Below are 27,690 nucleotides of genomic sequence, written 5' to 3' on the forward strand. Positions count from 1 at the left end.
ACAAAATTAGTTCAAAAAAACTCATCCCTTTCGTAAAAAAAAAATTTCGGTTGGGGGGGGGGGTTAAATCCCCCTTGACTACGCTGTGGCTTCTAATTTACCTGACACTCCAATAAAAGAAAGGAGCTTCTAACTTACCGGACACTCCAATAAAAGAAAGGAGCTTCTAACTTACTGGACACTCTATTAAAAGGGGAAATAATGACATTGTAACTTAAAATCTCACCTAAAATAAACAAAATCAAAGCAAACAAGGTTACAAAGAAAGTTTATGTGGAGACACAAACTCAAAATCGGCCCCGAAGTGATCCACCCAGGCAGGTAAAAGGCAGGTTTCAATATTTTCAGAAAGATCAGAAGAATGCAATTCTATCAAAGACAAATGACAGAAGAATGGAGAAAGAAGGTTAGCGGATCTTGCGTGGTACCCCAGCGGTTCAGCAGACCAAAGGATAGATGAAAGTGAATGTGACGTTAGATGTGGCCTAACTAATGTCTTATAATTAACATATAATTGCTCTAATCATGGGCGTAGCCAGGGGGGGGGGGGGAAATCCCCCCCCCCCCCTGGGATCGGAATTTAGTGACTGATATTTTGCTTTGCTGATTTTGTTTATTTTAGGTGAGATTTTAATACTAAACTATCACTTGAGTTTTGAGTTTAAAACCCCCTACAAGGGGTTTTTGAGGTTAAAACCCCTACCAGGGGGGGTTTGAGGTTAAAACCCCTACCAGGGGGGGGGGTTTGAGGTTAAAACCCCTACCAGGGGGGGTTTGATTTGAAAACCCTCTACAAGGGGTTTTTGAGGTTATAACCCCTACCGGGGGGGGGTGTTAAGTTTAAAACCCCCTACCAGGGAGGTTTGAGTTTAAAAAACCCCTACTAGGGGGGTTTGAGTTTAAAAAACCCCTACCAGGGGTTTTCGCAGTTAAATTCCCCTCTTCTATAACACAAAACAAAAAAATGTATACGACAAATTTCACGAGCACAGCTAAGGAAGATTTTGATTTTTAAACCCCCTCTTCAGTATGAAAAAAGAAAATTACACACTCAAATTCTATGAGCGTAGCCAAATGGGTTTTGAGTTAACCCCCACCCCCTCTTCAGTAGGGTTTGAAGCTAAAAAATACCTCTTCAATACCTGGTATAAAAAAAACGCAAATTACGCACTCAAAATGTTATGAGCGTAGATAAATGGGTTTTGACTCAGTTTTGAGTTTAAACCCCCCTTCAGTGGGGTTTGAAAGTCATAAATACCTCTTGAATATTAAAAACAAAGCAAATTATACACTCAACATGTTATGAGTGTATTCAAAGGGGTTTTGAGTTTAAACTCCCATCCAGAGGAGTGTGAAGCTAAAAAATACCTCTTCAATATAAAAAAAAAAGAAAATTACACACTAAAATTATTTGAGCGTAGCCAAGACGATTGGGGTTTTTGAGTTTAAATCCCTCTCCTACAGATGGCTTTTTTAAAAGTTTAAAACCCCTCCAGATGGTTTTGAGTTATCCCTTACAGAGCGTTTTGAGTTGGAAAACCTCTATCTTCAATATTATTCTAAAGCAAACTACAGTTACTAAATTCTATGACGGTAGCTAAATGGGGTTTTGAATTTAAAAAAAAACATAACTCCAGAGATTTTTTAGTTTAAAACCCCAAACAGATGATTTTGATAAAACTTCACTTTTCGATATAAAATCTAAAGCAAACTACAGTCACTTAATTCCAAGAGCGTATTCAAGAGAGGTTTCTGTCTGGGCTCAATTAATAAAGTGCAGTGAATAGTCATCTGCCGAAATTGAAAAACACTAAATGTGGCTAAACAAAGATGGCTAAGACAGATCTTAGGAGTCAGTTATAGAGATCGGGTGTAAAAAAAGGAAATCCTATTCCGAACTGGGAGTCGACCCCTTAGTAAGATTGTGACAGAGCGTCGCAAGAGGTTTGAGGGACATGTTCTCCAACAAAATGAATTAGGCATAAGAAGAGTTGCGATGACATCCTAGTACAACTTGGTGCCACACATTCATGGAGGTCCTCAGAGCAGGTGGGAAGAGGCTTCAGACATTACCAGTGACAGATTTTTGTGGAAACTGCTTGACGGCAAATGCGCCGAACGGAGCGGGAGGGTTTAAGTCAGTAAGAATAGCACATTAGGTTTTTGAAATAAAACTTTTTAAGAGCAGGAAAATGCACTGTACATACCACAGAATATGCATTCTGTTGGCTTTCAATATCAGAAATAGTGCTTGGCGGCGGGGCTCCGCCCCGCGCTGGGTCAGCTCCAAGCGCTCCACCAGACCCCCTTGCTGGCAATCGCAGGGAGTCAAAAAATTTCCCACTAACTCCAGGAAGAACCTATTCTAGGGCACAATAAGCGTCTTCAGAAAGAATGATGGGTCAGAATGTAGTAAAAATTATTCACACACACATACATACATATAAATATATTTTTTTCGTGGTGGGGGGGGGGGGCCCAAAAAAAAATCCTGGCTACGCCCATGGCTCTAATTGTTTTGTAAAGGGACATTCTCTTATTCCTCAAGGAAAAAAACAACATTTCCGTAAAAAAAATATAAAATTCCTTTAGTTCCCAGTGCCATAGTGCAGCGCTGCAGCTCACGTGATGATATAAAAAACACTACTTATTAATTGTTTTAAATTATGTCCAACGTATGTGTATTATATAATTACATTACTAAATAGATTTTTTCTTTTAAAAAAGTATACATTTGGTGTGTGTTAATGTAGTAGTTAGTAAAAAAAGAACTTACTTAATTTAGCAATACAAACATAAAAGAAAATAATAATTTTGTGACAAAAAATCTACAACCGTTTGGATAATTATGCTATCAATATGGCAAATAGTTGTCTCCCTTACTAAAGAGCCTTCCGTGTTTGTTACTAATTAATAGTGAATAGTAGTAAAAGTGGTGTATTTTTATGAAAAAAAACTGCTTGCATAAGTGATTTTAAAAATTAGACTTTCAAAAAAGAAAAAAAAAGTAGCTGTTGCATCAGAACTTTCATTGGTCTAAAATATTATGATGTCGGATTTTCACTATCATTTTTAGTTTAAGAGATCTAAACGGGACGGACGGACAGATATTCCACACAAAACTAATAACGTCTTCTCCCCTTTCGGGGGCCGCTAAAAATGGGGAGGGGGGGTTAACCACAAACGCACTAGTTCATGGATAAGCATGTGCGCCTTTAACGTCGGATGTCTCTTAACAGTTTAGAGTCTCTAAATGTGACCACAAAACACTACCACTAGACTAGTGTCTTGAAACAATAATGTGATATGACGTTGACCCTGGTAGGCATTAAATACATACGTAAAGAATGAGATTAGAGACAAATTAAGATTGCGATTGCAGTGTATGTAGTGTATACCTATTACAAATTTAATATTACAAATTTAATTATATGACTGACCCAAACTAATTGATAAATAGATACAGTTACACTTAATGACACTCTTGTTTGTGTTGAACTCTGAAAATGTTTTGTTCAAGAAATCTAACTTGAAATACCGGAGAGTTAGTTTATAATGAAGAATAGAATACAACTAATTGTTTTTATAAAGCTTTATTCAAACATGTGGACATTCAACGCATCTTCTAGATTTGTGTTGACCTCTTCAAGTTTCCGGTAGATTTTAGTTCTTCAATGTTTCTTGTCTAGATTTGTGTTGACCTCTTCAAGTTTCCGGTAGATTTTAGTTCTTCAATGTTTCTTGTCTAGATTTTTTCTTTCTGATTGGAACTTGTGAGTTAGAGACTTGAATATGTTTCTCAGCTCGAGTCCGTGATGTCTAGGATGTACAGGAAAAACATCATGATGTCTAAATAGAGCATGATAGCACCAAAGATGTACATGTTGGTGTCCAGTTCGTGACGTTTACCTCCCATTATCATCTGAGTGTCCATTATGATGTACTGAGACAAACAACAGAGGACGTTAGTTTGTGTCTAGGACAGACGTTAGTGTGTGTCTAGGACAGAAATTAAATGGGAGTCTATATGACAGAAATTAAATGTGTCTATAACAGAAGGTACATTAGTGCGTGTCTATGACAGAAGTGGGTGTGTGTCTATACGGGCATAATATAATAATGGCGCACGGGTGGAAACGATCGTAAGAGGAAACTATTAGGTCAAAGGTTAGCGAAACAAGACTCCCGTGGGGTGTGTGTGTGTGCCTAAGTAGGTGCGAGAGTATCCTCATTGCACTGTGCGGGCTTGTCAAAGAGATCCCACAATCTTGTCAACAATCCAAGCGCCGTTCCTCAAGGGGCCGTTGCATAATTGGCGTCACCCGCATGGTTAGCCTGGTATAGAATCGAAAAATGCCGCGTCTCTAGTCCGCGAGTCAGGAGTGACCGTGTCGCAGGAAATGACAGCGTCAAAATAGACACGAGTAAGACCCTCTGCCAGACAGAACCCACTGTTCAATCAGGCCGGTGTTCGCTTTTGCTGGCCTAGATCTCCAAGAGCCTATGGCTCAACTGTACCTGACAGTTTCAAATTGGTGTGTGTCTAGGACAGAAGTTAGTGTGTGTCTGTGAAACTGTAATGAAAAAAAAAGTAACTTCTTATGTTAAACAATAATTGACATTGTGTCTATGACACTTTATTGAAACAAAGCAGTGATATGATTGGCATTGTATATATTACCATTTGCCTACTTAAAGTTCCCCTTTCAGACCTGCGATCTATAGGGCAGATGATGTAAATATCATGTTTCCTCGGCGCTCACGGTTAACGAGGGTGTCATGTGGCCAACACAACGATCAACGGCCTTTATTTTTCCCCAACCAATGTCAGGTACCCATTGTAGCTGGGTGGACTCAGAGGCGACCAAAGATCCCGACATTAAAAATCCCAGTCATCACCAGGATTCGAACCCGGCACCTCTGTTCGGAAGCCAAGCGCTTTACCGCTCAACCACCTCCAAGACTAGACTTACCACAATAAAAATGTATGCAGGCTTTTTAATTCGTTCTGTTCAATGTCAAGATTCGTTTTCTGACTACCACCACTGTCTATCTTGGTCCTGTCTATCTTGGTCCTGTCTATCTTTTTCCTGTCTAACTTGGTCCTGTCTAACTTAGTCCTGTCTATCTTTTTCCTGTCTAACTTGGTCCTGTCTTAAATCTTGGTCCTGTCTATCTTGGTCCTGTCTATCTTGGTCCTGTATATGTTGGTCCTGTATATCTTGGTCCTGTATATCTTGGTCTCCTTCAGGCGTAAAACGCCTATGGTTCATTTCGTAGAACACTTTTCATGTGACTAGAGAGCTGTCTTCTGGAGAAACCTTGCCGCAGGTGGTCGAGCAACCCGCCATTTTTCGATGAGTACGTTTTTCCTCCAGAGCTGAGACCAATGCTTTTTTCACTGTTGATGTCAAGTTTTCTTTGTCACCCTCTCTCTCCATAGTGTGCGGTTTAGAGAATGTCTTCTTAGTAGTCAACATCGATATCCACTACCACTTAATGTGTGACAATGTTAATTATCGGTCAGAAATATTTGTTTTCATTGCGTGCATTATATCCTTTCTATTTCACTGGTCACTACAAAACTAAATGAATAACCGAGCGGCTATACTTACAAAACACATGATTAGGGCTCCAAGTAGTGAATAGACAAGTTTTAAAATTGGTATCTGTTAGAGGCAGACAATAGATAGTATGGATTATTTATACAGGTACAAGTCAACTTATTTAAGTGTAATCGTCTTCAACTGAAAACAATTTGGGACGTCTGACACTCAACTTAGGACATTCTTCAATTATAGTCGTAAAGTGTGGCCACAGCATTGCTGAATAGATGTCTTTCACACTGAGTTGTAGATTGATTGCACTGAACACGGAGTATGTCAGAGCCTCAGTTTACACAGTCGGCTGAAAGACACATTTCAGTTGGAGGATGTTTTTATAAGAGTAAATTCCCCTTAAAATCTGGGAAGTGTTGTATTTGTTGTCAACTTCGGATGAGGAAAATATTTTACAACTGTGTTGCCTTTCTGTAGTCTAAATTAAAAACTATGAAATTCCAATAGAAGGAAGTGTTTTTAAAAGGGCGGACTTTGCAATGTTAGCGCCCGAATTGTTTTTTCGAACCAATAATTTGTACAGAGAAATAAATAGAAGAGAAATCCACTTTTTTTTTTGGTTAGATTTGTACAAAGCTCAAAACTTGTTAGATTTGTACAAAGCTCAAATCTTGTTAGATTTGTACAAAGCTCAAATCTTGTTAGATTTGTAGAAAGCTCAAATCTTGTTAGATTTGTAGAAAGCTCAAATCTTGTTAGATTTGTAGAAAGCTCAAATCTTGTTAGATTTGTAGAAAGCTCAAATCTTGTTAGATTTGTACAAAGCTCAAAACTTGTTAGATTTGTACAAAGCTCAAATCTTGTTAGATTTGTACAAAGCTCAAAACTTGTTAGATTTGTACAAAGCTCAAAACTTGTTAGATTTGTAGAAAGCTCAAATCTTGTTAGATTTGTACAAAGCTCAAATCTTGTTAGATTTGTACAAAGCTCAAATCTTGTTAGATTTGTACAAAGCTCAAATCTTGTTAGATTTGTACAAAGCTCAAATCTTGTTAGATTTGTACAAAGCTCAAAACTTGTTAGATTTGTACAAAGCTCAAATCTTGTTAGATTTGTACAAAGCTCAAATCTTGTTAGATTTGTACAAAGCTCAAATCTTGTTAGATTTGTACAAAGCTCAAAACTTGTTAGATTTGTACAAAGCTCAAATCTTGTTAGATTTGTACAAAGCTCAAATCTTGTTAGATTTGTAGAAAGCTCAAAACTTGTTAGATTTGTACAAAGCTCAAATCTTGTTAGATTTGTACAAAGCTCAAAACTTGTTAGATTTGTACAAAGCACAAAACTTGTTAGATTTGTAGAAAGCTCAAATCTTGTTAGATTTGTACAAAGCTCAAATCTTGTTAGATTTGTACAAAGCTCAAATCTTGTTAGATTTGTACAAAGCTCAAATCTTGTTAGATTTGTACAAAGCTCAAAACTTGTTAGATTTGTACAAACCTCAAAACTTGTTAGATTTGTACAAAGCTCAAATCTTGTTAGATTTGTACAAAGCTCAAATCTTGTTAGATTTGTACAAAGCTCAAAACTTGTTAGATTTGTACAAAGCTCAAAACTTGTTAGATTTGTACAAAGCTCAAATCTTGTTAGATTTGTACAAAGCTCAAATCTTGTTAGATTTGTACAAAGCTCAAATCTTGTTAGATTTGTACAAAGCTCAAATCTTGTTAGATTTGTACAAAGCTCAAATCTTGTTAGATTTGTACAAAGCTCAAATCTTGTTAGATTTGTACAAAGCTCAAATCTTGTTAGATTTGTACAAAGCTCAAAACTTGTTCTCACCCCACCCTTATAACTTTTAAGATTATAGCGCATTGAGAAAGCTAAAAGCATGAAATTGCGCTAAAGAAAAACTATTAGTAAAAATATTTTTAATCGCACAGATTTATTATTGGTAATGTAGATCCAGTCCTTTTTTTGTGACGGTACGCCGCACCTTTTTCAATGTGAGGAGAAAATTATTACTTTTCTTGTATATTAACGTTTATTATTAATTTACTAGTAGTTAAAAGTTAGGCAATCCATCACTGGGTACCGGCACCTATTTTTTTTTTTTTTTTTACAAAAAAAGCACTGTGTAAATCTATTACAAATTTAATTACACGACTGTTCCAAAAAAATTGATACAATTACACTTAATGTAAGCTTTTTTTAAATATTTTTTTAATCTTGTTTTAAGAATGTAGACATTATTTGATCATATTATTTCATGAAACTTGAGCCTTCAATTTTGTGTATGTAACAGTCACGAAAATTAGTTTCACTTTTTGAACAACTGACTATTCGCAAGCTCAAAATATATAGTCCAGTGTCACCGAACGTTTATTCTCCACTTGACAGAACTTAAAATACGAAAGTTAACATAGGACCTGTCACTGCTACACTCGTCTACTCGATTAGGTAATAACTTATTTGCTGGTGTATATCTAAGTGATAACTCAGTGACTTACTTGCTGATGTATATCTAAGTGATAACTCAGTGACTTACTTGCTGATGTATATCTAAGTGATAACTCAGTAACTTATTTGCTGGTGTATATCTAAGTGATAACTCAGTGACTTATTTGCTGGTGTATATCTAAGTGATAACTCAGTGACTTATTTGCTGGTGTATATCTAAGTGATAACTCAGTGACTTACTTGCTGATGTATATCTAAGTGATAACTCAGTAACTTATTTGCTGGTGTATATCTAAGTGATAACTCAGTGACTTACTTGCTGATGTATATCTAAGTGATAACTCAGTAACTTATTTGCTGGTGTATATCTAAGTGATAACTCAGTGACTTATTTGCTGGTGTATATCTAAGTGATAACTCAGTAACTTATTTGCTGGTGTATATCTAAGTGATAACTCAGTGACTTATTTGCTGGTGTTTATCTAAGTGATAACTCAGTGACTTATTTGCTGGTGTATATCTAAGTGATAACTCAGTGACTTATTTGCTGGTGTATATCTAAGTGATAACTCAGTGACTTATTTGCTGGTGTATATCTAAGTGATAACTCAGTGACTTATTTGCTGGTGTATATCTAAGTGATAACTCAGTGACTTATTTGCTGGTGTATATCTAAGTGATAACTCAGTGACTTATTTGCTGGTGTATATCTAAGTGATAACTCAGTGACTTATTTGCTGGTGTATATCTAAGTGATAACTCAGTGACTTATTTGCTGGTGTATATCTAAGTGATAACTCAGTGACTTATTTGCTGGTGTATATCTAAGTGATAACGCAGTGACTTACTTGCTGATGTATATCTAAGTGATAACTCAGTGACTTATTTGCTGGTGTATATCTAAGTGATAACTCAGTGACTTATTTGCTGGTGTATATCTAAGTGATAACTCAGTGACTTATTTGCTGATGTATATCTAAGTGATAACTCAGTGACTTACTTGCTGATGTATATCTAAGTGATAACTCAGTGACTTATTTGCTGGTGTATATCTAAGTGATAACGCAGTGACTTACTTGCTGATGTATATCTAAGTGATAACTCAGTGACTTATTTGCTGATGTATATCTAAGTGATAACTCAGTGACTTACTTACTGATGTATATCTAAGTGATAACTCAGTGACTTATTTGCTGGTGTATATCTAAGTGATAACTCAGTGACTTACTTACTGATGTATATCTAAGTGATAACTCAGTGACTTACTTGCTGATGTATATCTAAGTGATAACTCAGTGACTTATTTGCTGGTGTATATCTAAGTGATAACTCAGTGACTTATTTGCTGGTGTATATCTAAGTGATAACTCAGTGACTTATTTGCTGGTGTATATCTAAGTGATAACTCAGTGACTTATTTGCTGGTGTATATCTAAGTGATAACGCAGTGACTTACTTGCTGATGTATATCTAAGTGATAACTCAGTGACTTATTTGCTGGTGTATATCTAAGTGATAACTCAGTGACTTATTTGCTGGTGTATATCTAAGTGATAACTCAGTGACTTATTTGCTGGTGTATATCTAAGTGATAACGCAGTGACTTACTTGCTGATGTATATCTAAGTGATAACTCAGTGACTTATTTGCTGGTGTATATCTAAGTGATAACGCAGTGACTTACTTGCTGATGTATATCTAAGTGATAACTCAGTGACTTATTTGCTGATGTATATCTAAGTGATAACTCAGTGACTTACTTGCTGATGTATATCTAAGTGATAACTCAGTGACTTACTTGCTGATGTATATCTAAGTGATAACTCAGTGACTTATTTGCTGGTGTATATCTAAGTGATAACGCAGTGACTTACTTGCTGATGTATATCTAAGTGATAACTCAGTGACTTATTTGCTGGTGTATATCTAAGTGATAACGCAGTGACTTACTTGCTGATGTATATCTAAGTGATAACTTAGTGACTTACTTGCTGATGTATATCTAAGTGATAACTCAGTGACTTACTTGCTGATGTATATCTAAGTGATAACTCAGTGATTTACTTGCTGATGTATATCTAAGTGATAACTCAGTGACTTACTTACTGATGTATATCTAAGTGATAACTCAGTGACTTATTTGCTGGTGTATATCTAAGTGATAACTCAGTGACTTACTTACTGATGTATATCTAAGTGATAACTCAGTGACTTACTTGCTGATGTATATCTAAGTGATAACTCAGTGACTTACTTGCTGATCTATATCTAAGTGATAACTCAGTGACTTACTTGCTGATGTATATCTAAGTGATAACTCAGTGACTTACTTGCTGATGTATATCTAAGTGATAACTCAGTGACTTACTTACTGATGTATATCTAAGTGATAACTCAGTGACTTACTTGCTGATGTATATCTAAGTGATAACTCAGTGACTTACTTGCTGATGTATATCTAAGTGATAACTCAGTGACTTACTTGCAGATGTATATCTAAGTGATAACTCAGTGACTTACTTGCTGATGTAGAGCTACGGCCAAAAAGCCAAAGAGAATGACAATGATAAAGAAGACTGTAATGATGGAGTAGAGTTGAGTGAAGTCTTGCTTGCTACAGAAGGCGATGAATGTCAGCACCAGAACACACACCTGAAACACACAGATTGAACACACACCTGAAACACACAGATTGAACACACACCTGAAACACACAGATTGAACACACACCTGAAACATACATTAGATACACATCTGCAAATCCTTGTCTTGAAGTTTTCAACACTTTCTCCATAGGAGGATCATAGAAATTTTCAGTTCACCACAACTGTAAAAACATCAGAAATCCGACTCTGACATGATTCCTCATCCCCTTTTTAACTAATGTTTTTAAATTGTCACGCAATAATAAGCTTCAAGATTGTTTCATTTGTCGAAACAATAAACAACATGTTTACCTGATCGTGCGGTTTGCGCGCTGGACTGTCGTTCAGATTTATCGATGGTCCCGGGTTCAAACCCTGCCCGCTTCCATCCCCCGTCGTCCTGCGGGAGGTTTGGACTAGGAAGTAATTATCTTCAACTCTGAAGGAACATCCGAAACATGTCAAACATGAAACAAACATTTGACAAACATTTGACAAACATTTGACAAACATGAAACAAACATTTGACAAACATGAAACATTTGACAAACATGAAACAAACATTTGACAAACATTAAGAAATAAGAGCAAGCTTACACTGAACATATCAATAGCCAAGGGACTTACAAATAGACCAAGATATTTTGAGCAGAAAATTAAAGATGTTTCCTGTCTATTGGAGAACCTCATTTTAGAGAGGGTCTATATAGGCCTACAATAAGAGGGGTCAATACGTTTTAGTCTTTATGTTAAGTCTACTTTTGTGATTCTATTATTGAAATGATGTTCTATTGTTATGTTTAACATGTGTGTTCAAGATTTCCACTCGAGCCATAAAAGTGTTTTATTTCGTAGAGGAGAAATCTAGTATTCACAAAAACCAGGATCTCCGGCCTACAATTGGACAATGGCTCATCTCATTTCACTTCTGATACTATTAAGGCGTATTAACCACTAGATTTAGATTTGGTCAGTCAGATGGAAGCTAGACTCTTTCAATCTTACATATGTTCACATTGTAATTACTAGTGCAAGCTTTCATTTCTACTTACTGTCGTAGCGGCTGTGGCGATCAGCATTGGTTCGTGTGCCTTAGTTCTGTCAATACAGACATCAATATTAAATAATTACATATAAACAATAGGTCCAGTAAAGAACAACACTTGCCAATAGACAAATGAAAAAAAAATCGTATCGTATTACAATAAAATCCAAGAACCAAAAAGGACCCTAACTCTAAATTTTGTGTTCGTCATTACAATTAGGCCTACATCTAGTCCAACTACTGCTAAGCAAAGGAGTGGCTAGGTCGGTGTCACAAAGTGCGATTGGCTCGCTGTGACCCGGCACCTCCTTCAATTTTTCCATCCCCCCCCCCCCCCCCGGCCCGAAAAAAAAATCATTAAATCTGTCGTTGGTTTATTCATTTTGTTGAAATCTATCTCAAATATCTTTTTACTTACATATGTAAGCTAATTGGTTTTCAACAAAGACAATACATCATACAGTTTTACACAGTTGTTTCTAATCTTTCTAAGTCACCCCTAGGATCCCACTGCTGCTAATATGACAGTGTACAGAGGCATTAGCTCGCCGGTCTATTTGCGACAGACTTTAATGAAAGTCACTTGGATTTAGCATTGTCAATCTTAGTAAAGAAAATATCTCTCTCTCTCTCTCTCCCACCCCCTCTCTCTCATATATATATATATATATATATATATTTATATTTAGGAGTATGTATAAAATAAGAGATATACTACAAGCAAAGAGCCTTTGTTGAAGTGTGTTACACACTGTACAGGATGCAAGAGTCCCGGTCTAACAGCAGCCTATTAAATAGAAGCGATACTAGAGTTCAAAGGACAAAAGTATGCTAATAGGCAAAACGTTCTAATTGAACTTTGGAAGAAAAAGGGGGTCAGGTTTCCAGCCAAAATAAACATTATGTAACCCGAAAACTAATCAACGGGCGTAGTCGGTGGGTAAATCTAGTATTATATGGAAATGACCACAGAAAAAAAAATGAAAGAAAGAGTCAGGTGATTCAAATGAACAGGAAGTCTACAACTAAAAAGTCAAATCTGCAATCTGAAGTGATGTCTGCCATACGTTGCTCTAGAATTCGTGAGGGTTTCCCCCCTGCTTCCACACATCAGTGTGTGTGTATGTGTGAGGGAGAGAGAAATCAAAGCCTAATCGGAATGTAACGATTGTAAAAGGTATTCTTTCACCGACACGATGAGTCCTCCATTCCTAGTCCACAAGATGAGACCAGCAGCTAGACTAAGTTCAACTTACACAGCTATGAAGCTCAATATTCCAGCCCAGGCCACTGTCTGTTTGGAATAAATACATACAAATATCAAGAATTCATTGTTCTCTAGCTTCAGTTGAAACAAAAAGAAAGAAATTTAGAAAAAGAAACTTATTCTAGACGATACATCAATGTGCTAATTATAGAGTTGTTTCAAAGAGAGATTGAACTTCACAATTAGTAGCAAACTGTCTGAATAGTTTTAGACACATTTTCTAAGACAATGAAATCCTTTCAGGGTCTATTGATGGGTAATGTGATGTAAACGTGTAACCAGCACTCCTCTTGGATCCACATCAAATGTCTGCTACTCTCTGGGTAGTCTCGAAATGTCCAAACTGAGACCGTAACATTGATGAAGAAAAGAGTGCATAAATAAAGGACTGAACTTGTCGTCTATTTATTTGGACTCATAAGATCTCTAAAATCTCTGTCTATTCATTTAGACTCAATTGAATTAGCTTTACAATTCTTTTTAATTAAGTAACTTGAAAAGTAGTGAACATTAGCAATAAAAGCTAGTGTTTACATAAATACTTACATGTATACTTAGAGGTGTATAGATGTATACTTACAAGTGTATAGTTGTATACTTACAAGTGTGATTAGTGTATAGTTGTATACTTACAAGTGTATAGTTGTATACTTACAAGTGTATAGATGTATACTTACAAGTGTATAGATGTATACATACAAGTGTATAGATGTATACTTACAAGTGTGATTAGTGTATAGATGTATACTTACAAGTGTATAGATGTATACTTACAAGTGTATAGATGTATACTTACAAGTGTATAGATGTATACTTACAAGTGTATAGTTGTATACTTACAAGTGTATAGATGTATACTTACAAGTGTATAGATGTATACTTACAAGTGTATAGTTGTATACTTACAAGTGTGATTAGTGTATAGATGTATACTTACAAGTGTATAGATTTATACTTACAAGTGTATAGATGTATACTTACAAGTGTATAGATGTATACTTACAAGTGTAGAGTTGTATACTTACAAGTGTATAGATGTATACTTACAAGTGTATAGTTGTATACTTACAAGTGTATAGATGTATACTTACAAGTGTATAGTTGTATACTTACAAGTGTGATTAGTGTATAGATGTATACTTACAAGTGTATAGATGTATACTTACAAGTGTATAGTTGTATACTTACAAGTGTGATTAGTGTATAGTTGTATACTTACAAGTGTATAGATGTATACTTACAAGTGTATAGTTGTATACTTACAAGTGTGACTAGTGTATAGATGTATACTTACAAGTGTGACTAGTGTATAGATGTATACTTAAAAGTGTGACTAGTGTATAGATGTATACTTACAAGTGTATAGTTGTATACTTACAAGTGTGACTAGTGTATAGATGTATACTTACAAGTGTGACTAGTGTATAAATGTATACTTACAAGTGTGACTAGTGTATAGATGTATACTTACAAGCGTGACTAGTGTATAGATGTATACTTACAAGTGTGACTAGTGTATAGATGTATACTTACAAGCGTGACTAGTGCATAGATGTATACTTACAAGCGTGACTAGTGTATAGATGTATACTTACAAGTGTAAATAGGACTAGAAGACTCAAGAAGTTTGTGGTCAACATGTATGGAGTAAGACAACATATAAGTATACCACAGGCAAGGTAGAGGAACCTGAGCGGAGAGAAACATCATTTAGCATTGTTTCGTTAATTTTTATGAACAATTTTATAAAGGAAACGATTTTTATTAAGTTATCATGAACAGTATTAATAACCTAACTTATATTTTCGATTCATTAATTATGCAGTTGTTACATTACATTCTTGACATTAAAATAAATTGTTTGCGTCTAGTTGATTTGATTTTCATTTTGCTTAACTTTGCATTTTTTCTTTAATTAAGACTAGAAGAAAATATCCCATAGAAAACTAGAAAGCCTGTCGATGACCTCTACACTCCTTGTCCACTCGTTGCTCCAGTTAGATCTCGGACCATACGAGAGTCTTTGTGTCGTTTCAGATATACACATAATAGACCAAAGTATTGCCTACAAATACAAGTGTGTGCGCTATCCCAATGCCATAGCTACTAGAGTTGTCTGCCGTTAAAGAAGACAAGCAAGGGGACTATGGGTGCAAGTCTTATATTGAACTGCATTCAAATATTTCTTGTCATTAAGGCCTGGGAATTGTTTATTTAACCATTATAGTTTTACATGTGATGTGGTCTCTTTTATTTTTACTCATTCTTAGGATGATCAAAGAAAAACATGCAATTAATTTTCTTTCCCGAAATTTCATTTTTCAGTTTCCTTTACTTAATGTTGCTCCTCTCGTCAGCCAATTAAGACATACTCTCACACATCTCTCTCTATCTCTTTAAGTCCACTGATACACTATGATTGACAGTACTTACATAAAAACGTAAATCCAGTAAAAGTTAGCAGCTATCCAGGTGTTGACTGGCTTGCTAGAAATATAAACAAAATCCCATATCAAGTCATACGGAGGTTCTCAAGACTGTTGATACGTAACTCTACTTCTACAAATGCACAGCGATTGTTATGTATTGGATTTAAACCATAAACCTAGATCTGTGGGATTTAAACTACATGTACATACCAGTAGCGACAACACAAACCTAGATCTGTGGGGTTTAAACCTAGATGTACATAGCAGCAGCGATCACACAAACCTAGATCTGTGGGGTTTAAACTTACATGTACATAGCAGCAGCGACAACAAATGACGTGAAGATCAACTGGATCATAAGAATGCTGTAGACTTTTCGTATAAACACTGGACAAAGCAGAACAAATGAGTAGCATTCAATGAGAGATTACAACAGAGAAGATTATACTACATCTATCTAGATAGATAGATCTTATCTTCTTATCTTATATAATACAGACATTACTTCAAAAAAAGAAGATGATGACGCGTAGGACGTAATCATCTTCTTTTTTGAAGTAACGTCTGTATTATATAAGATAAGAAGATAAGATCGATCTATCTATCTACCTACCTACCTATCTATCTGTCTATCTATATATCTATCTATCTATCTATCTAGGCAAAGAATAATCTACAATTTTCCAACTAAGAACAGGACACACACCACTATTAAATTACCACCTGAACAAAATAAACTCCACACAACTCCCCTTTGCAGACGCTGCGCCCACCCCTTTGAAACCGTAAACCATATCCTCTTTGAATGCCCCTCCCTAATCCACCTTAGGCAGACCCTACTTCCACTACAGCCCAACATAACTAACACCCTGTACAGCAGTGCTGAACAACTGAAGAAAACAGCACAGTTAGTGACTGACTGTGACCTGGAGACAATCTCAAAGTGTAAGTGACGGACTGTGACTATGACCTGGAGACAATCTCAAAGTGTTAGTGACGGACTATGACTATGACCTGGAGACAATCTCAAAGTGTTAGTGACTGACTATGACTATGACCTGGAGACAATCTCAAAAGTGTTAGTGACTGACTATGACCTGGAGACAATCTCAAAGTGTAGGTGACTGACTATGACCTGGAGACAATCTCAAAGTGTTAGTGACTGACTATGACCTGGAGACAATCTCAAAGTGTTAGTGACTGACTATGACCTGGAGACAATCTCAAAGTGTAGGTGACTGACTATGACCTTGTAACATAAATGTGAAGCCGACGTTAAACAAAATTTAAGAGGCGGCCTCTGTAGAGTAGTATTGTTCCCCAATGTACATGACATATGTGACCTCGTAAGCGCCTTTATTTGATGACACTGAAGAAACACAACGCCAAGTTAGTAAGCGCCTCTATTTGATGATATTGAAGAAACACAACGCTGAATATATTCCCCTTGAGTTTAATGCTTTCCAACTCAATTCAATAAACAAATAACCTAAATCTAGTGATAAACCCATTGGAAAAATTAATCACTTGTACAAATAGTTGACAAATAGTATTATCGTTGAGTAAATAAAACACAATGAAGATGTTGATTATTAATAGGCCTAATTATCCATCATAGAATACTGATCACTGAACAATCTATTAGGAACAATGACTCAGCTCTAATTCCCTTATAGTACAAAAACTTTTCTGGAATGTTTACGTCATTGTTAGTATTTCCTTCAAGTTGTGTCCAACTTCTACCGAGACTTTCTGTTTAGTTCTAAATGTTTCTACATTACGTTTGTTTAGTTAAAATTTAGTTTACTTCAATAGTTCCCCAAGGTTTTCGGGATACTTCCTTACTTTTGCTACTTTGTGGTGGAGATCTCAGGAGATGTTACATGGTGTTGAAGCGTTCGATACGTTAGAAGAAGTGGACTTATTGAAATACTTAGGTTCAAACATATCAAGACATGGAGGATCAATACAAGAGATAAAAACCGTTTAATTTGCCATCTGCTGCCTTGAGAAAAATGTGGAAAATCTGCAAGAGTAAAATCAGCTTCCCAGTAAAATTTAAAACTGTATTCTCTGCTAGTGGTCTCTGTACTCTTGTGTGGTTGTGAAAATTGGACACTGAACGCTGAGGCTGAAAGAAGAATCCAAACCTTTGAGAGTAAATGTTAAAAAAATGCTGGGTATCAGATACCAAGAAAAGAAGGCAAATGAGTTTGCACAAGTCAACACTCTGGCTTGCAAAAGAAGGAGGAACTTCTTAACACTGTGAAGAATCGAAAGCTGAGCTTGTTCAGTCATATTGTAAGACACGAAACACTGTCAAAAGTCATTCTTCAAGATACAGTGGAGGGAGCATGAAGAAAGGGTCGTCCAAAGAAAAGCTGGCTGGACAATGTAAAAGAATGGGCAGGCCTCTCTCTTGATATCCTCCTAAGATCAACTCCTGACCAGGAAAAGTGTGGAGGGATTTGGTTACGCTGTCAGAGAGACAGCGATCAATTTTGTGTCTCTTCATATCCATTTGTCCCTGGCATTTCTTTTGGCCAAGATAGACCTACTCAGTACGCAAACATGTCTGTCTATCCCTACTATCATTTCCTAATTACTATTTTAGCCTTCATTGGAAACGAGAGATTATCATTTTAGTATGACCTAGTAGAAGAATTAGTTCAGCTAGTTTCCACATTTTGAACGCAAGAGTTACAGATCCAAATATTTCCGAAGTGAACTCAACCAACTCTACTTGATATTACCAAAGTCGCATTAGCTAAGCAACGGTAAAATTGACATAGATCTACAGTTCCTACAACATTGAATGTATTCGGGTTGGTCCATTCCGGGGCCTATTCCCTACCAAATACACCAAATCTTTCTAGAGAATGAAGTCTTCTCTTACGTTGTCGTTCCCGTGGATCTTCCAGTTTTCTCACGCTGACAATAATCTGCAGAGAGAGGAACACAACCAATGTTAATGCATTCAATACATTCAAGACTATACCAAAAGTTACAAGGACAAAGAGTTTGAATAAATCTTGTTTATATTCAAGGACAAACTGGAAAACCTTTTTTCTTTCCTAGTTCCAGCCTGGAATGAGTGGCCCAGAATCAGTCAGAAAAAGAAATGACTTTGTGCAGGAGCTTAGATCTTTCATTTTGAAGATTTTTAATGCAAAGTTTAGATCAGAAAAAAAAAAAAAGAAACAGCATCTTGTAGTTCTAGTGGTCTGTAATGTAGTTCTAGTGGTCTGTAATGTAGTTCTAGTGGTCTGTAATGTAGTTCTGGTGGTCTGTAATGTAGTTCTAGTGGTCTGTAATGTAGTTCTGGTGGTCTGTAATGTAGTTCTGGTGGTCTGTAATGTAGTTCTGGTGGTCTGTAATGTAGTTCTAGTGGTCTGTAATGTAGTTCTGGTGGTCTGTAATGTAGTTCTAGTGGTCTGTAATGTAGTTCTGGTGGTCTGTAATGTAGTTCTAGTGGTCTGTAATGTAGTTCTGGTGGTCTGTAATGTAGTTCTAGTTGTCTGTAATGTAGTTCTAGTCGTCTGTAATGTAGTTCTGGTGGTCTGTAATGTAGTTCTGGTGGTCTGTAATGTAGTTCTGGTGGTCTGTAATGTAGTTCTGGTGGTCTGTAATGTAGTTCTAGTGGTCTGTAATCTGTAATGTAGTTCTGGTGGTCTGTAATGTAGTTCTAGTGGTCTGTAATGTAGTTCTAGTGGTCTGTAATGTAGTTCTGGTGGTCTGTAATGTAGTTCTGGTGGTCTGTAATGTAGTTCTGGTGGTCTGTAATGTAGTTCTAGTGGTCTGTAATGTAGTTCTAGTGGTCTGTAATGTAGTTCTAGTGGTCTGTAATGTAGTTCTGGTGGTCTCTAATGTAGTTCTGGTTGTCTGTAATGTAGTTCTGGTGGTCTGTAATGTAGTTCTAGTGGTCTGTAATGTAGTTCTAGTGGTCTGTAATGTAGTTCTAGTGGTCTGTAATGTAGTTCTGGTGGTCTGTAATGTAGTTTTAGTGGACTGTAATGTAGTTCTGGTGGTCTGTAATGTAGTTCTAGTGGTCTGTAATGTAGTTCTGGTGGTCTGTAATGTAGTTCTGGTGGTCTGTAATGTAGTTCTGGTGGTCTGTAATGTAGTTCTAGTGGTCTGTAATGTAGTTCTGGTGGTCTGTAATGTAGTTCTGGTGGTCTGTAATGTAGTTCTGGTGGTCTGTAATGTAGTTCTAGTGGTCTGTAATGTAGTTCTAGTGGTCTGTAATCTGTAATGTAGTTCTAGTGGTCTGTAATGTAGTTCTAGTGGTCTGTAATGTAGTTCTAGTGGTCTGTAATGTAGTTCTAGTGGTCTGTAATGTAGTTCTAGTGGTCTGTAATGTAGTTCTGGTGGTCTGTAATGTAGTTCTGGTGGTCTGTAATGTAGTTCTAGTGGTCTGTAATGTAGTTCTAGTGGTCTGTAATCTGTAATGTAGTTCTGGTGGTCTGTAATGTAGTTCTAGTGGTCTGTAATGTAGTTCTAGTGGTCTGTAATGTAGTTCTAGTGGTCTGTAATGTAGTTCTGGTGGTCTGTAATGTAGTTCTGGTGGTCTGTAATGTAGTTCTGGTGGTCTGTAATGTAGTTCTGGTGGTCTGTAATGTAGTTCTGGTGGTCTGTAATGTAGTTCTAGTGGTCTGTAATGTAGTTCTAGTGGTCTGTAATGTAGTTCTAGTGGTCTGTAATGTAGTTCTAGTGGTCTGTAATGTAGTTCTGGTGGTCTGTAATGTAGTTCTGGTGGTCTGTAATGTAGTTCTGGTGGTCTGTAATGTAGTTCTAGTGGTCTGTAATGTAGTTCTGGTGGTCTGTAATGTAGTTCTGGTGGTCTGTAATGTAGTTCTAGTGGTCTGTAATGTAGTTCTAGTGGTCTGTAATGTAGTTCTAGTGGTCTGTAATCTGTAATGTAGTTCTGGTGGTCTGTAATGTAGTTCTAGTGGTCTGTAATGTAGTTCTAGTGGTCTGTAATGTAGTTCTAGTGGTCTGTAATGTAGTTCTGGTGGTCTCTAATGTAGTTCTGGTTGTCTGTAATGTAGTTCTGGTGGTCTGTAATGTAGTTCTGGTGGTCTGTAATGTAGTTCTGGTGGTCTGTAATGTAGTTCTAGTGGTCTGTAATGTAGTTCTGGTGGTCTGTAATGTAGTTCTAGTGGTCTGTAATGTAGTTCTGGTGGTCTGTAATGTAGTTCTGGTGGTCTGTAATGTAGTTCTGGTGGTCTGTAATGTAGTTCTAGTGGTCTGTAATGTAGTTCTAGTGGTCTGTAATGTAGTTCTAGTGGTCTGTAATGTAGTTCTAGTGGTCTGTAATGTAGTTCTGGTGGTCTTTTAAAAAAATATTCCGCCCCAATATTCATTACGACTTCGGTTATTGTCAAATGACAAGGTTACAAAGACAGTTTGGATGGAAACACAAACTCGAAATCGGCCCCCGAACTGCTTCACCCAGGCAGGTAAAAAGGCAGGTTTCAGTATTTTCAGAAAGAATATCAGAGTTTTGAGTTTAGGCACATCGGCACAATTTAGGCCATGTCGTGCCCATAATCCTTTAAGGATCATTCTCCCTTTACATAACAATGGCTAAATTCTATACAGTTAAATCATTAAAAACAAGGTCTATTCAAAGTTAAAATAGTAAGGGTAGTAAAAATTTAATAATTTGGTAAAAATCTTATGTAAATATTATATGTTTACAATTCAAAAATCAGATCTTCGTAGACAACCCTACTTTCCGGACAAAGCCCAGTACCTTCCCAGGGTCGAGTTTGTCGAGTAGTGTTTTTAAGGTCTGTGCTCTAAAAAAATTTCTCCCTGACATCCTGGTATCTGGGGCAATCAATGAGGATATGTTCCACGGTGAGGCGAGAGTCACAGTACTCACAAAGTGGGGTCTCCTCTCTCTTCAGCACAAAAGAGTGCGTGATGTAGGATGGCCAATCCTAAGTCTGGACATGGTCGTGCTACCATGCCTTGTCAGACCCTTAGTTGTGGGCCGCCACCTGTCATCCGCCACAATCTGCCTGAGTTTATTGTGAGTCTCAGCCTCCCATCGGTCCAGCCACTCTCGATAGGTGGCAGAGGCAATACTTAGTCTCAGGTCCGAGCAGGGAATTAGGGTTCCTGACACCGCGTGATTTAGGTCTCTCTTTGCTTCTCTGTCTGCGGCTTCGTTTCCCTCAATGCTGTGACGAACTGTTTTAGCTCACTCAAGGTATCACTCAGGTCTAAGCATTTAATTAATTTATTTACTCGCTATTAATCATCAATTGCACTAATTTAGCTATCAAGCGCTAAAAACACAGCCACCACCCCTTCAATCCAACCCCCCCCCCCTATGGCAGCGATGTCACATTTTACTATCCCCACCTTGACACGTGTCACACTAGACTCTAGACAAGAGTACACTCCCTCCATCTATCGTGGCAAACATCCGTTGACCCCCCCCCCTTCCGGGAGCGGCTGGTCACTTCAAAGTGCCCGTTCAACTCAACACCTCGGGCGGCGGTCTCCCCGATCGTCTAGCGCAGAGCCAGTATCAAGGTGTAATCTACCTTGACCTGGGCACCTCCGATCACCCCCCCTCTCTCTTTGTTCTCTGACCACCTGGGCTGATTTCCTGGACTTTCAACTCGCGCCTTCGCGCGGTGTCTATCTCCCGGAAAAGCCGTCACGGTCAAGCGAGGATCTCTTTGTCAAAGACGCCAGATAGTCTAGACCACCTTTGCACTTATCTCCCGCCACTCACCCCCCCCCCCCCTTTCTATCCACGTGTATATGGACAAACTTCATCGTCCGATCTCATTCACGCTGGAGAGACCACAGGGAGCACATCTATCTCTTGCTTGAGCTCTAGACTATTTTCATTCCCTTATTTTACTTTGGATTGGTGGTATGTAACTTAGTAAAGTGCTTCAGAACCATTTTACTTAGTAATGTATATATATATTTGTGCATTTATTACTACATTATTTGTGTATATATTTGTGCATTCTTATCATGGATAATGTAAGTAGATTACTGTATACTTATATTTTATATCATGACTTTGTGGCTAAATGTTCAAGCCATCTGGACTAGAGTCTATTAACAATTCTTACCAGATGTATTTAGCTCTTTAACTATTATTAATTTAACTCTGATATATTAGCGCTCGGCACGAGCTTTCAATATATCATCATTGATTAATTCCTTGGCAGGGAGTTATCAAAGCATTTCTGTAAACATGTCTTATTACTGAGTATGCATTTACTTATGCTCTATGTTTACTTATGTGAGGGCATGGGCGAGTATCAGGCGTTGATCTCCCCTTCCCCTTTCATCTCATTTATCTAAGCGATTTATGTACCTGCTATTCACCGTGATGGGTGAACGTTACTTATTATTATTATAGCTTTTATATAGCGCTACTTTCATGCTTATAGCATGCTCAGAGCGCTTTGGTCCAATCTCATTTGTGGACCAGTGGGGGGAGGGGGTATCTAGGAGTTGGTTTTCCCGTGCTGCCTTTAGGCGCTCAGTAAACACAACTCTGCCCGAGTCGGGTGTCGAACCTCGAGCCCCCTTCTAGGTAGCCAAGACAAGCCAAGTTCATGCGCACTTAGCCTGTCGACCACGCTTCCCACCATATATTATACTTATATTACTTATCATGTATCAGTTATTACTGTTTGTTGTTTCCCTTTATGGTAGTTCCCATTATTATTGTTATCTCCCTTGAGGGGACACTGTATTCATTTGTTAGTTCCCTTTGATGTTTATGAAACTAGCTTATAGTTTCTCTACATAAGTCTGAAGATGTACTTTACGGAAAGGCATCTACCTCCCAGTGTTATCGTTATAGCTAAACCGACATATACATCATATCGTTGCAGCTTTTATCTATAGGCTACATCCGCCTGAAATCTTAGCAACCTAAAGCTGATAACAGATTTGCTGACACCAGATCTGCAGACATCAGTCCTACTCATCCTTCGAGAGTCCAAGTAACAACGCTAGCCACAGACTCGTCACTGGCTTGACTGATTGGTAGACGCAGGTTAGCTCTGCAGCCATACAAGTTGGACTGCAACCGGAGCCTGGATCCACTACACCAGCTCACCAGCAGACAGCATCAGTACTAGCCACACCCGTCTCATCAGTGCAGCACCGGACTTAAAGCTAAGCAAGCAGCCTAATGACACTCAGACCACTTGGTTCTAATATCTGATGATGATAGTCCTATATATGTAAATAAGCTAGATCCCATACTAGCAACTGTACAGCATTTCACCTTTCATTATCTTATTTTGTATAATAAACTGTACATAAGTGTACATCTAAATATAGTATATGTTGCCTGCATTATAACGCTGTGCTTGTAGTTTATATGTGCAAGTGTGGATTCTCAAACCATAAAAATCCCCTAGACACCCAAAACGGCCAATACTTTAATCCGACTTGTCACAAATGCCCACATGGGAGGGGACCCAGATGAAGGTGACATCCCTATGGTCGGCTGTTATTTGGTCTAACAGCTTCAGACTCTTATGTACCAATGGAATGTCAGTCTTCTTCCGCCCCCAAAGCTTGCAATGCAGATTTGGAGTCGGAGCAGATTATACATTTTTTCCTTTCTGATGCTTTGACGGCCATAAGTGCAAGCGATATTGCATGTAATTCGGCCGTAAAGATGGAGCAGCCATCGGGGAGTCTACGGGAGATACAGAGAGCACTCTATGCCAGGGGACAGAGCATTTATGATGCTGTTTATTTTTATGTTGAACAGTGTCACTGAGAGAATGCTGTCCTGGGGTACACCCATTTCCTGGTCATAAGTGTCAGTAGAGGAGTTGCCCACTCGAACCTAATGTGAGCTTGCGCTCCCAGAGCTAGTTTTATATGCAATTTTAGCTATTTTTCAATGTATTTTTGTTGTATAGGTTAGAGCTATTTTTATATATTTTATTTTTATAGGTTAGTGTCAGATTTTATAATTGTACTTCCGCATATTTATATAGGTTAGTGCGGGACCACTGCGGTATAGTATAAAAGTGATGTACTACATGCTGTCTTAAAACAGTTGAGTGTACATTTGACCAGTGGTCAGTACCATATCTCTGTCTGTGTGACAGCTGAAGATCTTTGTGGTCTGTCGTCTAATTATTTTATTATTCTGTACCTGGGACGGCCTGTAAGTTTGTAACTATTTTATATTTTCTTTTACTAGATCTATGTCACACTATGTGTAAGGTAGTTATTTTATTTTCTACTTGGACTATTTGTGATAATAGTTGGCAACATGCTGTATTAAAGATGGCGGCGTCCATCAGTCCTAATAGAATATAATATAGTTTTGCATTTATGTATTGCAGGCTATTATTACTGCTGTTTTAACTGCTGAATATAGCTGCTGAAATACATGCTGCTATTACTCTGCTGTGCTATAAATGCTATTACTCTGCTGTAGATCCAGTGTTATTTTGTTTCTGTAGTGTTGCCTTAGTTATTTTAGTTGCCTTAGTGGCTTAGTTATAGTCTGTTTCTGTTCTTAGTGAATACTAATAATAAGGTACTAAGGCTAAGGTGTTCTTGTTTTGGTTTTGTTCAAGTTATGGGTTGGTTATAATAGTAGAATATTGTAGATCTAGACTAGTTTATTGTAGTGTGTTTGTGTAGATCTAGGTCTAGTGTAGTAGTTGTATTGATTTAGTTCTCTTTAGATAGTTGGTTTGATCAGTTGGTCTGAGATAGTTGGTTCAGTTAGTTTGTTGGTGTTTGTAGTGGCGTAGATTTAGAGGGTTTTAGTTAGTTGCTGGGTTCTGTCGTAGTGGTTAGTGTATATATATATTATATTTTATTATTGATTTTTTTTTGTACATGTAAATAAAGTTTCATTTTATCTTATTTAATTCTAATTAAAGTTTCATTGGTGCTTTCATTTAGTTTAAGTTAGTATAGTCTAGTATGTCTGGTTACTTAGGCGACTCTAGCCCCTTGGTTGTAGACTGAGGTGTCACAGATTGAGCCCACCCAGTAGCGCTAACATCTGTCTACTGTTATAAAATTTAATGTTGAGCAGATAAGAAAAGGTCTCCCACTCGCGCCTGCCTGACCTGCTCACACTGAAATTTCCGGTCTTTTAAGAATTCCCTTACAAAGCAGGGAAGGTGTCCCTTAAGCCCCATAAGCTCCAGGTCACGTAGAATGCCATGTTTCCAGGTTGTATCATAGGCCTTTTCTATATCGAAGAATACAGCTACTAGATGTTCTCGTCTTAGCAGTGCATTTTCCAGCCTTACCAAGTGGTCAGTTGTTGTCCGCCTCTGCCGGAATCCGCACTGGTAGTTGGAAATTACTTTATTTCTCTCAAGGTACCAGACCAGCCTATTGTTTATCATTCTTTCCATGGTTTTGCAGATGCAGCTTGTTAGTGCTATTGGTCGATAGTTAGCTGGGTCAGACCCACCTGTTCCCGGTTTGGGTATCGGTATAACTGTGGCTTTCCTCCAGCTGTTTGTGGAAAGCGCCTGTTTGCCACACACAGTTATAGATTTTTAGCAGGGTTGCCAATGAGGGTTCGGGAAGATGCTTGAGGAACTGATAATGGATTTCATCCTCTCCTGGCGCTGTTTCATTTGATTTGTCCAGCGAGTCCTTCAGTTCCTCAAGCGAGAACGGTTTGTTATAATCTTCATTGTTCTCAGATCTGAAATCAATGGGGTGTCTTTCCTCCCTGGTTTTGACTTTTTGGAACTCTGGCGTGTAGTGTGCAGTGGATGATTTACCTGCTATCGAGGATGCAAGGCAGTCAGCTATATCTCTGGGGGACGTAACAGCTCGTCCTTGGTTTTTCAAATGCTCTATTGCATTTGATTCTTTCCCTTTGATTCCCCTTACTGCCTTCCAAACCGCTCTAGCAGAAGTTTTGGCATCCAGACTGCCAACAAAATTCCTCCAGGAATTCCTTTAGGCTGACCGTATGGTTTGTCTAGCCTTTGCTCTAGCTATCCCGAATAGCTTTAGGTTTTCTTGGGAAGGATTCTTTATAAATGCAGCCAGTCGTTTTTTCCTATCGCCAATAACACTTTTGCAAGCTGTATCAAACCATGGTTTGCTAGGCCGTTTTGGATTCGCGGAGGTTAGGGGAACAACTTTCCGGGCAATATCAAGTAACTTGATAGCAAAGATATCAGCTGGGTTCTGTTCATCAAGAAAATTTTCTGTAATATCCTCGGGGAATCTTTTTTGGAATTGTTCTCAATCGGCCTAATTCAGTTTCCACCGCTGATGACGTCCCAATGAGGGGAGATTGTTAGTAATGATGATTGGGATCACTTCCCCGTAGATCATTGCTTACTGACCATTTAAAGTCGTCCAGAAGTCCGGGGACGCATTAAGTATGCATAAATCATGTTAGAGGAAGATATCCTCCAGCATACGACCTCTTGTGTCGGTGTTGTTGGATCCCCACATAGTGTTATGGGCATTGAAATCTCCAAGAATTATATAAGGCCGAGGGAGTTGTTTCAATAGGTCCTCCATGTCTGTTCGGTTTAATGGAGCGCCTGGTGGTAGATACAGGCTGCAGCAAGTGATAACCTTGTGTAGCAGCTAGTGCTAAGGCCTGTAGTGTGGTCTGTAGTTCTACCCTCTCATGGGGGACGCTTCACAAGGATACAGACTCCACCTGATGCTCTCTCTGCATCCTCAACATTCTTGCTGTAAGCACTGTAGCTTCGGAAACTGATGCTATCTTTCAGAAATGTTTCCTGTAAGCAGACAGCTACAGGAGTCTCAGAGTCCATCAGTAGCTGCATTTCCTCATAATTGGCCTTGAGGCTTCTGCAGTTCCACTGTACAATTCTGGAATCCATGGCTTATTCTAAATGACCTACTTGGAGCTATTTGGCCATGGGAGGCCCCCGGAGGGGTTTGCCCATTATTCCAGTGACCTTGGTATTTTTATTCTTGGGTTTGGATGGGGAAGTCTTTCTCTCTGGAGAGGGGAGATCCCTCTGGTTAGAGCGGAGGTTATTTCCTCCTACCTCACATCAGGCATCCTCTCCGCTTTGATTTCTCCCCTTATGGAGTTGGTCAACCTCTAATTCAAGAGGTTGGGGTGTCTGGCAGGGTTCTCTGAGGAGTGACATGATGTCTCCGGGTTCTCCCGGAGTGTTGGTTTTGACATGCTGCTCAGTCTCCATGCTCTCATCAGCGAGCACAGAGAACCTGTTCTTTAGCATGACAACAGGGCTTTCTTGTCTCTTCGGAGGTGTGTTCTTTGGCGGTGTTTTCTTCTGAG

At 38.1% G+C, this 27,690-nt stretch overlaps 1 protein-coding gene across 8 annotated transcripts in view; it reads right to left on the reverse strand.

Moving 5' to 3' along the window:
- Positions 1–3,577: 3,577 nt before the first annotated feature.
- The window catches only part of LOC106072389 (protein lifeguard 3-like), a 40,479-nt gene continuing 16,366 nt past the window's right edge, over positions 3,578–27,690 (reverse strand). For 3 of the 8 annotated variants that reach the window (XM_056004620.1, XM_056004619.1, XM_056004617.1), the window contains exons 4-12: positions 18,259–18,346; positions 15,713–15,791; positions 15,409–15,462; positions 14,571–14,664; positions 12,965–13,002; positions 11,716–11,761; positions 10,539–10,670; positions 5,616–5,669; positions 3,578–3,943 (exon numbers count right to left, since the gene is read on the reverse strand). In XM_056004620.1, coding sequence (XP_055860595.1) covers positions 3,800–3,943; positions 5,616–5,669; positions 10,539–10,670; positions 11,716–11,761; positions 12,965–13,002; positions 14,571–14,664; positions 15,409–15,462; positions 15,713–15,791; positions 18,259–18,346 — 729 coding nt within the window. In that variant the 3' untranslated portion in view covers positions 3,578–3,799. The remainder of the gene's footprint in view (positions 3,944–5,615; positions 5,670–10,538; positions 10,671–11,715; positions 11,762–12,964; positions 13,003–14,570; positions 14,665–15,408; positions 15,463–15,712; positions 15,792–18,258; positions 18,347–27,690) is intronic. The other 5 variants (XR_008773761.1, XM_056004623.1, XM_056004622.1 and 2 more) reach the window with 5 other exon arrangements.

The sequence above is a fragment of the Biomphalaria glabrata genome, chromosome 11 (genome assembly GCF_947242115.1).
Source record: "Biomphalaria glabrata chromosome 11, xgBioGlab47.1, whole genome shotgun sequence".
In the NCBI taxonomy this organism is placed as follows: Eukaryota; Metazoa; Mollusca; class Gastropoda; family Planorbidae; genus Biomphalaria; species Biomphalaria glabrata.